This window comes from Rattus norvegicus, chromosome 18 (genome assembly GCF_021556685.1).
Source record: "Rattus norvegicus strain SHRSP/BbbUtx chromosome 18, alternate assembly SHRSP_T2T, whole genome shotgun sequence".
Taxonomy (NCBI): Eukaryota; Metazoa; Chordata; class Mammalia; order Rodentia; family Muridae; genus Rattus; species Rattus norvegicus.
In genome coordinates this window covers 27,523,785-27,538,247 of record NC_141551.1, presented here as the reverse complement: position 1 = coordinate 27,538,247, position 14,463 = coordinate 27,523,785, and the positions used below count along the sequence as shown (strand labels likewise).

Genomic DNA, 14,463 nt, shown 5'->3' with positions numbered 1-14,463 from the left:
TGCACTAGTTTCAAACCTGCTCTCCAGTCAGTCACGACCAGTCACCATTCTTAGGGTTACAGTGTTTATACCACCACTGCAGTCGGCTACCTGCTCTTGAGCATCACAATCAACAACCTGCATCTTACTATGGACCAATTCTCCAAAATTCAACTGTTTTCCATTGTATCAACAAATACTATTACAAACTAAGGGAGACTGGTCCCTTTTTTTTTTTTTTTGGTTCTTTTTTTTCGGAGCTGGGGACCGAACCCAGGGCCTTGCGCTTCCTAGGTAAGCGCTCTACCACTGAGCTAAATCCCCAGCCTTTTTTTTTTTTTTTAGATTTATTTAATCTATGTAAGTACAGTGTCACTCTTTTCAGCCTACCTCCAAGATTTAATCATTCCTTAAAACAACTGCATAAAATATACTTAAGTAACACTGGCATATGGCAGAAAGGGTCTACATACTCAAATTAAGAAGAACAGTTTAGGGGTTGGGGATTTAGCTCAGTGGTAGAGCGCTTGCCTAGGAAGCGCAAGGCCCTGGGTTCGGTCCCCAGCTCCGAAAAAAAAGAACCAAAAAAAAAAAAAAAAAAAAAAAGATTTATTTAATCTATGTAAGTACAGTGTCACTCTTTTCAGACACACCAGAAGAGGGGACCAGATCCCATTACAGATGGTTGTGAGCCACCATGTGGTTGCTGGGAATTGAACTCAGGACCTCTGGAAGAGCAGTCAGTGCTCCTAACCACTGAGCCATCTCTCCAGCCCTAGACTGGTCCTTTTAAAAAGGAAACAGGAGTTATTTAAAAAAAAAAAAAAAAAAAGCCAGGACTGGAAAGAAGTTAAGCAGTTAAGAACAATGGCTGCTCATTTCCCAGTACCCATATGCTAGCTCACTCTAACTCTATAATTCAATTAACAGGTCACGCTCTTCTGGCCTCTGGGGGCAACACACACACACACATACACACACACACACACACACACAGAGCAAAGATATACATGCAGATATAATATACAAAAAATAATTAATTTAAAAAAAGATAATTTTAACAAGATAGACCAACAGAGACCTGTTTTAAAAAAAAAAAAAAAGCAGTTACTTTTTCCTCTTTGAGACAGGGTCTCACTACACAGCCCTGGCACTTAGAAACCTGCCTGTCTCTGTCTCCCCAGTGCTGGTATCAACGGTGTACACATCTACACCCTGCATAAAAATCAGTTATTTCACCTTGATACCAAACAACTATTGCATTACCTTTTGAAATAGTTAGTGCTGGAGACCACTGTGACCGTAGAATATCAAGACAAATGCTGCCATTACTGTTAATATTTGGATGATAAATTCTTGTTGTAAATGCAACCTGAAGAAAAAGAAATCTTTGTGATTGGTTTACCAGTACCATACAGAGCATCTTAAGAGCAATGATCATATACTAATTACCTTAGGCGGTTTGAAGGGGTAATCTGTTGGGAAATGAATAGTCAAGAAAAATACTCCACCCTGATAGGGGCTGTCATTCTGTTGATAAGAGAGTGAGATTAAAAATGAATAAATTACATAAAACAATTATTAATTAAGGAATTAAAGTGAATACTTACTGGCCCCATTATTGTAGCCTGCCAATGAAACACTGAAAGAAAGAAAAAGTCACCATATTAATTAACAATATTTGCATTACACCTACACCGTAGAACCTCTCATTCCCAGTACCGAATCAAAGCTCATTTATAAATAGTTTATTTATAAATAGTATGATAACACCTAGTTTCTATGGGCAGGATGAAGATTAAACCATTAAAAATAAGAGACAGACAAGTCAGCAGGGTGTGGCAGTGCCTACCTTTAATCTGAAAGCCGCTGGAAGCAGAGGCAGGTAGATCTCTGAATTAGAGTCCAGCCAGAGTTTGAGTTCTAGTTACAGAGAAAGCCTATCTCTAAAGCCCCCCCAAACAACCACCAATACAAAAACAAAACAAAAGACAAAAAAATCCCCAAAACCCCAACAACAAACCCCACCAAAACCAAACAAAAAAATCAGACAGTTGGTTTTAAAATATTTGGAGGCGCTAGAGAGAGGCTCAGCTGGTTAAGTATGCACACTCTGAATCAGAGTAGCTTCTAACAACCTGTAATTCTAGCTCCAAAGGATCTAATGCCCTCTCCTGGTCTCCAAACAGAAGAACTCGTGTGTTAACATATGTTATACACATCATTACCACCAAACCACCAACAAAACTATAAAGATCCAGGGCATTTTTCTGAGGCCAGAAAGGTGGCTCAGTAAGAAAAGGTTTGCTATCAAGCCTGACATGTTTGATTCCCAGAGCAAGAGAAAATCTGCTCCCAAGCTGTTCTCTGGCTTCCAAATATGTCTTGTACATGTACACATACACACACATAAAGTAAATATAAAGTCTTTGGAACTAAGCATGGTGATATAGCATGCCTACAACAATGTTGACAAAGCTGAGGTACACAATGCTAAATTTAAATTTCTCTTTGGCTAAGTAAAGGGTGTGAGACCAACCTGGTCTATATAGTGAGTTCCAGGCGAGCCATGGCTACACAGTGATTCTGCCACAAAATTAACCTAACTAACCAACAAAAACTCATCTCAAAGTCATGCCTGGAAGATAAATCTGTTGACAAAGCCCATAGAAAGGCCCTACCTAGGTACTATTAAAACTTACTTATTTGCCTCCAAGACTGACTGACTGACTTTCTTCTCTGTCTCTCTCTATTTCTGAGACGGGGGTTTTCTATGTCCAGGAACTCACTCTATAGTACAGGCTGGCATTAAACTCACAGAGATCAGGGCTAGACAGATAGTTTAGTAGTTAAAAGCACTAGCTGTTCTTTCAGAGGTCCCAAGTACAGTTCTCAGCAACTACCCGGCATTTCACAATCACGAATGATGGGATCTGATACTCTCTTCTGATCCGTAGGCTTTCATGCTGACAGAGTCCTCATATACATTAAATAAATCTAAATGAAACAAACAAGCAAACAAACAAACAAACAAACAAAAAAATCCCAAACAACCCCCTTCCCCAAAACCCACAGAGATCTGCCTTCGGAGTGCTGGGATAAAGACATGCACCACCAAAACCAGCCTACCTCCAAGATTTAATCATTCCTTAAAACAACTGCATAAAATATACTTAAGTAACACTGGCATATGGCAGAAAGGGTCTACATACTCAAATTAAGAAGAACAGTTTAGGGGCTGGGGATTTAGCTCAGTGGTAGAACGCTTACCTAGGAAGCGCAAGGCCCGGGGTTCGGTCCCCAGCTCCGGGGGGGAAAAAAAAAAAAAAGAACCAAAAAGAAGAACAGTTTAGGGGGCTGGGGATTTAGCTCAGTGGTAGAGCGCTTACCTAGGAAGCGCAAGGCCCTGGGTTCGATCCCCAGCTCCGAAAAAAAAGAACCAAAAAAAAAAAAAAAAAAAAAGAAGAACAGTTTAGGGGTTGGGGATTTAGCTTAGTGGTAGAGCGCTTGCCTAGCAAGCACAAGGCCCTGGGTTCTGTCCACAGCTCCGAAAAAAAGAAAAGGAAAAAAAAAAAAAAAAAAAAAAAAAAAAAAAAGAACAGTTTAGGGCTGGAGAGATGGCTTAGTGGTTAAGAGCACTGACTGCTCTTCCGGAGTTCCTGAGTTCAAATCCCAGCAACTACATGATGGCTCACAACTACCTGTAATGAGATCTGATTACAGATCTCATTGTAATGAGATACACCCTCTTCTGGTGTATCTGCAGACAGCTACAGTGTACTTATATGTAATAAATAAATAAATCTTTTTTTTTTTAAAAAAAGAATAGTTTATTTTTGAGTGTGTATGTGGTGAATGTGTCAGTATGCATAGATACGTAGCGATAGTAAGTTGATATTGGGATCATGGTAGTTTGAATAGGAATGCCCTGATCCTCATGTGTTTGAATTCTTGGCCTAAAGGGAGAAGAACCATTAGGAGGTATAGCCTTGTTGGAGAAATTGTGTCACTGCAGGGGCAGGCTTTGAGGTTATATTATGTTCAAGCTACACTCAGTGAGATACACAGTCTCCTTCTGCTGCCTTTGGATCATGTTGGGATCCAAAACAGGAACTCTCAGTTCCTGTTTTAGCACCATGTCTGCCTGTAGGGTGCCATGCTTCCCCTATGATAATGGGCTAAACCTCTGAAACTGAAACCAGTTAAATGTTTTCTTTATTCTCCTTTATCTTGCTCTTACTACAGACAGGTTTCTCACTGGACTTGAAGCTGGCCTTTTAGCTACAATAATGGCTGGTCACTGGGTTTCAATCCACCTGTTTCCACATTTCCAGCACTGGTTTCAGGTATACTGCCACGCCTACCTTTTTCTATTGGTGTTGGCATATTAAGCCATGTTTGTTTACATTTTCCATAGCAAACACTTTACCCACTGGGCCATCTTAGCTCAGAAAGGTTGGTGTCTGGCTTGTTTTTCCTTTTGTTTATAGTGCAGAGTAGAGAAAGCCCTGAATGAGTGACTGTGTCGTGTCGACATGGGTAAAACCATGTCAAAGAGTCCATAGCCTCAATCATATGGGAAAATGGCAAAGCCTTCCCCTCCAGCATGAGGCTCAGAGGAATGGCACATATCTGCTCAGTGTGCACAAGGTTAGTGTGAACAGAAAATACCCACCATAATTTTCTCTCCTGGATGTTTACAATTCAAAGACTATTCCCCTACAAACAACTGCTCCTACAGAGATTAGCTATTTGTCTATATATTAATAGTTCGGCCTCCTTCTTCAGCTATACGCAATAACCCCATTTCCCTGTTTAGCTCTATACAGTGAACACACTGAGCTTCTGGGGTGCTGTGGTTTCTCCACCAGAAAGCCCAAGTCACCCAATCTTGACTTTCCTCTCTGTGTTCATGTTTGGTTTTTCTTCATTCAGTACCCCAGACAGGTTCAATCCCTGGAACTCTGCAAATATATGGCAATGGGGTTTTGTCTCAATGTATGTGTGTGCACCTCACATGTGCAGTGCCTAAAAGGACAGAAGAGGAGACAAGATCCCCTGGAACTGGAGAGTTCCACACAGATGTGAGCCACCAAAAGAGATTGAATTTCATAAAGATCAGTCAGTGCTCTTAACTGCATCTTCAGACACACCAGAAGAGGGCATCAGATCCCATTACACATGCTTGTAAGCCATCATGTGGGTGCTGGGAATTGAACTTGGGACCTCTGGAAGAGCAGTCAGTGATCTTAACTGCTGAGCCATCTCTCCAGCCCCACATTTCATAATTTTAAGTTTTCAAAAATCCTGTGATCCTTCTCAGGTACAATACATTGTCTCTTTAGGTAATGTCTTTTACTTTGTAGCCCAGGTTGGGCCTGAACTCTTGAGTAAGCTTTCTGCTTCAGCCTCTGCCTCCGGCTGAAATTACAGGTGTATGAACCATCAGAACTGTTTCCTTTCCTCTTCTTCCTTTCTTCCTTCCTTCCCTTCCCTTTTCTTCCCTTCCTTTCTGTGTGTGCAATAGCAGAGACTGAGCTTATAGTCTCACAGCTGCCAAACCAGTGTTCCACCATTAAGCTACAGCATCAGCCTCTTAAGTCTGGTAAAATTTTTAGCAAAAATAAAGGATTGCTGTCAGAAGACGAAGAACAAAGAATTAGTACTTAGCTACTAGAAAATTTTATACTTGAGACCTCAATATTTTGAAATTATTATTTAAGGGCCTTTTTATCTGATTTTTTAGAAACCGACATGGATTACAGTAGACAGATTTAAATTACATAAAAGGATTAGGTTGAAGGGCAAGACTTAAAAAGAGATGTAGTTGCCCATTTGATCATTACTACCTAGTAGAGGCTCTAGCCTTATTGGTATTAGAGTTTTGTTTCTTCAAATGTATTTATTTAGGTTTTTGGCTTGAGGTAGGGTCTCAACTGTGTGTGGAGATCAAGTTGGACTCCAATTCACAGAGATCTCTCTACCTCTATCTCTCCCTCTTTGGTGCTGAGATCAAAGGCATATGCTACAATGCCTAGTTGACTCATTTCTTTAACCAGTACTTCATTAGTCTTTTATGGGATATGGGTAAAGAAAGTAGGACCAGCACAAGTCTATAGCTCAAAATGATTTTTTTCTCAACTGGTTTTATTTAATCCACTGAATAATTGATTGTTCCAAAGTATGAAGAATTTGATTACAAGGGAGATACATTAAAAGGATAAAAACTTTAACAATAACCTACTAGTATTTACTTTGTGTACTAATTTATTGTCCCTGAATTTCAAAAAATAACATGCCAGGAATTTGAAAACATTTGTTTTCATTATTGAAACAAAGTTAAAAACAGCTTAATTCCTGGGCCTGCAAAATGGCTCCACAGGTGAGGGGCTGCCAACCTTGACTACTTCAGTTCAGTCTTACAACAGTCTCCTCTGACCTAAAATCATACACAGAATAATTTAAATACCTAATTCATGTGTTGTACTGGAGTGGAGAAGGTTAACAACATACCTCCTTGAAAGGATGGAGGGACTACTGGGCCTTGCCTCATACCTAGAGGCATTTCTACTTACCTTGTGGCATCAAACCACTGTTTTTTGTTGCCTTCTAAAATGTATTTGGTGATTCTATGTTTTTCTGATAAACAAGCTGCTATTAGTGAGTTTGGGGCCTAATAAAAGAAACAAACCATATACAACTACATATTGATGAAGTCTGAAGACCTTCAGGGTTTAGATGTACAGCTGCTTAGTCGGCACAGCTCTACCTTGTTGACAGGTCTTAGCTGGGTTGGGCGTTGGCAATGTTTCTCTCGGACTCTAATGTAGATATTAATGCCTAATTTTCCTTACAAACTTTTTGTTCTCTGTATTGAGTAAGCACACTTTCAAAATGAGACAAGTATTATTTATGGACTACACTGAAATTACCTCTACAGTTTATACCAAACTTCTGTTTTGTGTGTTTGTATTTTAAAGTAGTGTTGAGGATCCAACCCAGAGTCATATATGCTAGACAAATGTTTCATGTCCCCCCCTAGAGCTCTGTATTGAAGGATGTGCCAGAAACTCTAAAAACCTACACATGAGATCATATTTATTTTTATTACTTACTTATTTGGAAGCAGATAAGCAGCCTAGACTTTGCAGCCTAGACTGGTATGGCATTCACTGTGTAGACCAGGCTGGCTTCACAGTCAAAGAGATACTCCCACCTCTGCCTCCTAAAACTAAGATTAAATGTAAATGTATCTTGCCTATGTGTTTGTCTGTTTTCCCTTTATTGTTAAAACCAATCTTTGGGGGTTGGGGATGTAGCTCAGTGGTAGAGCGCTTGCCTAGCAAGCGCAAGGCCCTGGGTTCGGTCCCCAGCTCCAAAAAAAAAAAAAAAAAAAAAAAAAAAAAAAAAAAAAACCAAAACAACAAAAAAACAAACACACACACAAAAAAAAAACAACAAAAAACAAAACAAAAAAAACAACAAAAAAAACCAATCTTTGGGGCTGAAAATGTACCTCAGTAAATGTAGTTCAGTTAATAAAATACGTATTTTATGTACCACACACAAGACCTTAAGTTCGAACCTCAATCGAACCTCAATCAATACTATATAAACTAGCTGTGGGGTCACATACCATCAACTGAAATGGAACTTTCATCCACTCTTTGTTACATAACCATCTTCAAGCCAGAATGGAATAAATGAGACCTTGTCTAAAAAATTTAAGTATCCTGGGCTGGATCCTATCTTCTAGAAAAAAAAGCAAGCATCCTTAACTGCAGAGTCATCACCCAGCTTTTGACATTTTTTTTTTAAAACTCTACTGGCATCTTATGACAGTTTTGTTTCTTGAAAGTCTCTTCTCACTACATAGCAGACTGATCTGGGACTCATAACTCTCCTGTCTAAACCCACTAAGATTCTAGAATTGCAGAAATATGCCACTATATTCAATGTATTTTTTTTCTCATTGATATCATTTGTAGCAAATTAAGTCTTTTTTTGTTTTGTTTTGTTTTTAAAAAGAAAAGAAGTCCAGGGGATGGAGAGATGGCTCAGCACCGGACTGCTCATCCAGAGGTCCTGAGTTCAATTCCTAGCAACCACATGGTGGCTCACAACCATCTGTAAGGAGATCCGATGCCCTCTTCTGGTGTATCTGAGGACAGCAACAGTGTACTTATATATAATAAATGAATAAATCTAGAAGAAGAAGAAGAAGAAGGAGGAGGAGGAGGGGGAGGAGGAGGAAGAGGAGGAGGAGGAGGAGGAAGAGGAAGAAGAAGAAGAAGAAGAAGAAGAAGAAGAAGAAGAAGAAGAAGAAGAAGAAGAAGAAGAAGAAGAAGAAGAAGAAGAAGAAGAAGTCGTCGTCGTCGTCCAGCATTCTGGAGGCAGAGACAGATGAGTCTCTCAGTTTGAGGCTAGCCTGGTCTACAGAGTGAGTTTTCAGGACAGCCAGGGCTACACAGAGAAGCCCTACCTTGAAAAATCAAAACAACAGACAGACAGACCTAGTTTGTCCTTAACTTTGCAGGACATCAAAAATCAATTGTTTTGGCATACTTAAAACTTCCCTGGGCTGGGGAGATGGCTCAGCAGTTAAGAGCACTGACTGAGTTCAAATCCCAGCAACCACATGGTGGCTCACAACCATCTGTAATGAGATCTGATGACCTCTTCTGGTGTGTCTGAAGATAGCTACAGTGTACTCATATATATAAAATAAACAAAATCTTAAAACAAACAAACAAAACAAACAAACAAAAAACTTCCCACAGAGGCCAGACATGGTGGAACAAGCCTTAACAATCCTAGCACTCAGGAGGCAGAGGCTCTGTGAATTTGAAACCAGCTTGGTCTACAAATCAAGCCTAGAACAAACAAGGCTCTGTTACATAAAAAATCCTGTCTCAAACAAAACAAAACAAAACAAACAAACAAACAAAAAAACCAAAAACAAGACATACACACAAAAAACCCAGAACCTCTCACCAGGTTTGGCTGCACACACCTTTATTCCCAGCACTAGAGGCTAAAACAGATCTCTGTTAACTAAAGGCAGGCTGGTCTACACAGAGTTCCAGAGTAGCCAGAAAAACACAATAAGAAAGTCCCCAAAATTAAAAGTAAAAAAAAAAAAAAAAAAAAAAAAAAAAAACCCAAATCACCTGGGCTTAATGGCTCCCACTTCAATTCTAGCATTGGGGAAGTTGGGACAGAAGGATTACATAAACTCTAAGACTTTTTTGTTTTTAATACTAATTTTAGTATTACAGTATTAAACTAGTATTACAATGTTGGTAGGGCCAGTTGAGTATATAAAGCCTGACAACCTAATTTAAATCTTGGGACTCAAATGTTGAAAGGAACATATGGGCACTGGAAAAAATTTCCTGAACAAAACACCAATGGCTTGTGCTCTAAGATCAAGAATCGACAAATGGGATCTCATAAAACTACAAAGCTTCTGTAAGGCAAAGGACACTGTGGTTAGGACAAAACGGCAACCAACAGATTGGGAAAAGATCTTTACCAATCCTACAACAGATAGAGGCCTTATATCCAAAATATACAAAGAACTCAAGAAGTTAGACCGCAGGGAGACAAATAACCCTATTAAAAAATGGGATTCAGAGCTAAACAAAGAATTCACAGCTGAGGAATGCCGAATAGCTGAGAAACACCTAAAGAAATGTTCAACATCTTTAGTCATAAGGGAAATGCAAATCAAAACAACCCTGAGATTTCACCTCACACCAGTGAGAATGGCTAAGATCAAAAACTCAGGTGACAGCAAATGCTGCGAGGATGTGGAGAAAGAGGAACACTCCTCCATTGTTGGTGGGATTGCAGACTGGTACAACCATTCTGGAAATCAGTCTGGAGGTTCCTCAGAAAATTGGACATTGAACTGCCTGAGGATCCAGCTATACCTCTCTTGGGCATATACCCAAAAGATGCCCCAACATATAAAAAAGACACATGCTCCACTATGTTCATAGCAGCCTCATTTATAATAGCCCCAGATGCCCTTCAACAGAGGAATGGATACAGAAAATGTGGTATATCTACACAATGGAATATTACTCAGCTATCAAAAACAATGACTTTATGAAATTCGTAGGCAAATGGTTGGAACTGGAAAATATCATCCTGAATGAGGTAACCCAATCACAGAAAAACACACATGGTATGCACTCATTGATAAGTGGCTATTAGCCCAAATGCTTGAATTACCCTAGATGCCTAGATGCCTAGATGCCTAGAACAAATGAAACTCAAGACGGATGATCAAAATGTGAATGCTTCACTCCTTCTTTAAAAGGGGAACAAGAATACCCTTGGCAGGGAATAGAGAGGAAAAGATTAAAACAGACACAGAAGGGACACCCATTTAGAGCCTGCCCCACATGTGGCCCATACATATGCAGCCATCCAATTAGACAAGATGGATGAAGCAAAGAAGGGCAGGCTGACAGGAACCGGATGTAGATCTCTCCTGAGAGACACAGTCAGAATACAGCAAATACAGAGGCGAATGCCAGCAGCAAACCACTGAACTGAGACTAGGACCCCATTGAAGGAATCAGAGAAAGAACTGGAAGAGCTCGAGACCCCTTATGAACAACAATGCCAAGCAACCAGAGCTTCCAGGGACTAAGCCACTACCTAAAGACTATACATGGACTGACCCTGGACTCTGACCTCATAGGAAGCAATGAATATCCTAGTAAGAGCACCAGTGGAAGGGGAAGCCCTGGGTCCCGCTAAGACTGAACCCCCCAGTGAACTAGATTGTTGGGGGGAGGGCGGCAATGGGGGGAGGATGGGGAGGGGAACACCCATAAAGAAGGGGAGGGGAAGGGATCAGGGGGATGTTTGCCAGGAAACCGGGAAAGGGGGAAAAAAAAAAAACGTTGAAAGGAGAGACCCCTAGGACATGGTAAACATATAGACAAATACAAACTTTTCATCACTAGTCTAGCTAGCTAGGGATGGTTCTCAGTAACAAGAGTGACTGCCTAGCACACACGAGGCCCTGTGGTCACCCTCGGAACTGAGAATAATGTAATAAAATAATTATACCTGCTTTCATACGAGTCAGTAGAATATAGTTAAATACAAGCACACGTATGTACACCATACCATTTTTTTTAAATGTTTTATTTATTTTATTATGTATATAAGTACACTGTAGCTGTCTTCAGACACACCAGAAAAGGGCATCGGATCCCATTACAGATGGTTGTGAGCCACCATGTGGTTGCTGGGAATTGAACTCAAGACCTCTGGAAGAGCAGTTAGTGCTCTTAACCGCTGAGCCACCTCTCCAGCCCACAGCATACCATTCTTTAAGAGCAAAATAGGGGTTGGGGATTTAACTCAGTGGTAGAGCGCTTGCCTAGCAAGCGCAAGGCCCTGGGTTCGGTCCCTAGCTCCGGAAAAAAAAAAAAAAAAAGAGCAAAATAGCCAGATATAATAACAGTTCTTTTACCTCAGGAAAAGATCCCAAAGAAAGGATAGGTAGAAAGAGTCCAGAGCAACCACAAAAATAATGCTATCAGAAGAAGCTCAAAGTCTAAGATGGCTAGGTGAACTTAAAACAGGTTCTGTCATAGGAAAATAAACATTAAGTCTCCCCTTTCCCTATAGCAAACACCTTTTTTTCTAACCTCTTCTTTCTTTTTCTTTTTTTTTTAAAAGAATTATTCACATATTCCATGTATATGAGTACACTGTAGCTATCTTCAGACACACCAGAAGAGGGCATCAGATCTCATTACAGATGGTTGTGAACCACCATGTATTTGCTGGGAATTGAACTCAGGTCCTCTGGAAGAGCAGGCAGTGCTCTTAACCGCTGAGCCATCTCTCCAGCCCCAGGAAACACCTCTTAACAAATCATAACTTTGCCAAACTGGACCACCTGGAGTGTACACCCACTTAAAAAATATCAAAAATAAACAAATAACCTCAAGAAATACAAGTTCTCCAGACATAGTACTGCTATGCTGCTTTACTCTTACCTCCACTTAGATACTTACTATCATCTCCAACAGGACCTGCTGAACACTGTGCTGGAGGATCTCGAGCCAGGTCATTCAATTCCTTAAGAAAAAACAAAGAAATATAACTTTACAGTTACTAAACTTACCTTGTTAACAGTTCTCTGCCTTTCTAGGGAAGCTTTTAGGCTTATTCTCTAGTCAGAAGAGCACATAGTGAATCTTTGAAGTACTGAATGTTTTGGGGGCAAGGTAGGGGGACTTGGACAATGATAAGGTCTCACTATATATAGACCTGGCTGGTCTTGAGAGATACACCTGTCTCTTCCTCTGCCTCACCAGTGCTGGGATTAAAGGTATGAACCACCACACACCTTTTTCCCTTTCCTTTCTTATTGTATCTTACAAGTGTTTTTGCTTGCATGTATGTATATATGTACATCAAAAAATATCAGATGTTAGATCCCCTAGATTGGATGGTTTGGATGGCTATGAGCCACCATGTGGATGCTAGAACAGAATTCTAGACCTCTGGAAGAGCAACAAGTGTTCTTAATGACTGAGCCATCTCTTCAGCCCACAGAGCTAATTTTAAATACAAGCTAATTGTGCTGCCCACTTATTCCTGCTTTATCCTCCTCAAGTAGTTATATCTAATAGACTCTTGTTCAGTCTGACTTTTGGTCTTAAGTCTTATATATTCCTCTTACACAAATGACTGCAAGCTTTTATTTTTATTTTTTAATTTCACCATGAACTTTATGGCAAACCTCCTGCTTCAGCCTCTGAATGCTACTCCTTAGCCTATTTTAAAAGGGGAGAAAAAGCCATTATTTTTCTTTTATTCTTTCTTCCTCCCTTTAGTTTTTTGAAATAAAGTCCTTCTCTGTAGTCTAAGCCTGCCTTCAAATTTGTGATCTACCTAACTCAGAATAAAGAGTGCTGGAATTACATGTGTGCACCACTATGCCCAGCTCCCCACTCCCACTGAAATAGCTCAGGTTGGTCCACACCACTCACCTGGCTCTCAATTATTTGAGAGGATTGGGGGGAGGGACTCAATACAAATTTTCTTTTATTTCATTCTGTGTGTAGTCTTGTCTAGTCTAGAATTTACTCTATAGACTAGGCTAGCCTTGAAATCACAGAGAGGCACTTAACTCTGCCTCCTCTCTCTGCTGGGATTAAAGTTGTGTGCCACCATGCCCATCCCAATGCCAATTTTATATCTTAAAACTGCTACGTAGTTAGAACAAACTTTTTTTTTTTTTAAAGATTTAATCATTTATTATATATAAGTACACTGTAGCTGTCTTCAGATACACCAGAAGAGGGCATCGGATCTCTTTACAGATGGTTGTGAGCCACCATGTGGTTGCTGGGAATTGAACTCAGGACCTCTGGAAGAGTAGTCGGGTGCTCTTAACTGCTGAGCCATCTCTCCAGCCCTAGAACAAACTTTTAAAATCATAAAAAAAAAAAAAAAAAGGTTTCTGAAACTACACCAGACCATCTAATAAAATGTTAGCATGTTTTTAGCTGTATCTTACCACCAGTGTACTAAACAGAAAAACCTTTAGAAGAATATGGTGCAAATATATAATCTCAGCTACTAGAAGTCAGAACTACGAGAAAGTTCAAGGCTGGTCTAGGTAATTTAGTCAAAGTTAAGGAAACGAACTAAAGAGCTAGGGAACTAGCTCAATCACAAAGTAACTGAATATCATGTTAGTCCTGGTTCCTGGTTTTATTCTTTCTTTCTTCCTCCCTTTAGTTTGTTGAAATAAAGTCCTACTGTGTAGCCTAAGCCTGCCTTCAAATTTGTGATCTACCTAACTCAGAATAAAGAGTGACTGAAGCACTCAGAGACTGATTTACCTATAGTTTCTAAAGACATCCTGCATAAAATAAAAACAAATTTGGGCTGTTGGGCTATTGCTTAATTGTGAAGAGCATTTAATTTTGCAAAGGACCTAGACTTGAGTCTCAGCATCCACTAGGAGGCCCCCAACCATCAGTAACTCCAGTTCCAGATCTTCCGACCTCCCTAGGCATGCGGATGGTACACATATATACATGCAGGCAAAACACTTATACACATGACACAAATATGAAAAAGCAATATAGAACAAATCTTTGACTTTCTCCTTGGCCCATTTTACCTTTTTAAAAAACTTGTTTTTATTTTTTATATGTGCTTGCCTGCATGTATGGATGGATGTGCACCCCATGAGTTCCTTATGCCAAGGAGACCAAGAGAGCATTGAATCCCTTGGAACTGAAATTATAGTTGTGAAAAGCAGACATATGGAAGCTTGGAATTAAACCTAGGTCAGTTATCACCCTTTCTTCTCCCTTCCCTCTTAAAAACTAAGATTTTATTCTCACAAAATATCTACTACTGCCTGTGAGGCAAAAAAAAAAAAAAAAAAAAAAAAATCAAGAAAACATTTTTATCATAGACAAAAAATGTTAA

At 39.8% G+C, this 14,463-nt stretch overlaps 1 protein-coding gene and 1 non-coding gene across 5 annotated transcripts in view; one reads left to right on the top strand and one right to left on the bottom strand.

Moving 5' to 3' along the window:
* The window catches only part of Ube2d2 (ubiquitin-conjugating enzyme E2D 2), a 41,994-nt gene that overhangs the window by 7,391 nt on the left and 20,140 nt on the right, over positions 1–14,463 (bottom strand). For 2 of the 4 annotated variants that reach the window (NM_001393772.1, XM_087593413.1), the window contains 4 exon segments: positions 1,246–1,351; positions 1,432–1,509; positions 1,590–1,621; positions 12,027–12,090. In NM_001393772.1, the coding sequence (NP_001380701.1) occupies positions 1,246–1,351; positions 1,432–1,509; positions 1,590–1,621; positions 12,027–12,090 (280 nt within the window). 4 annotated transcript variants of the gene reach the window in all.
* Positions 6,458–6,580, top strand: LOC120098406 (U6atac minor spliceosomal RNA). Its single transcript, XR_015643208.1, has one exon. It is a non-coding gene; the product is annotated as a U6atac minor spliceosomal RNA (small nuclear RNA).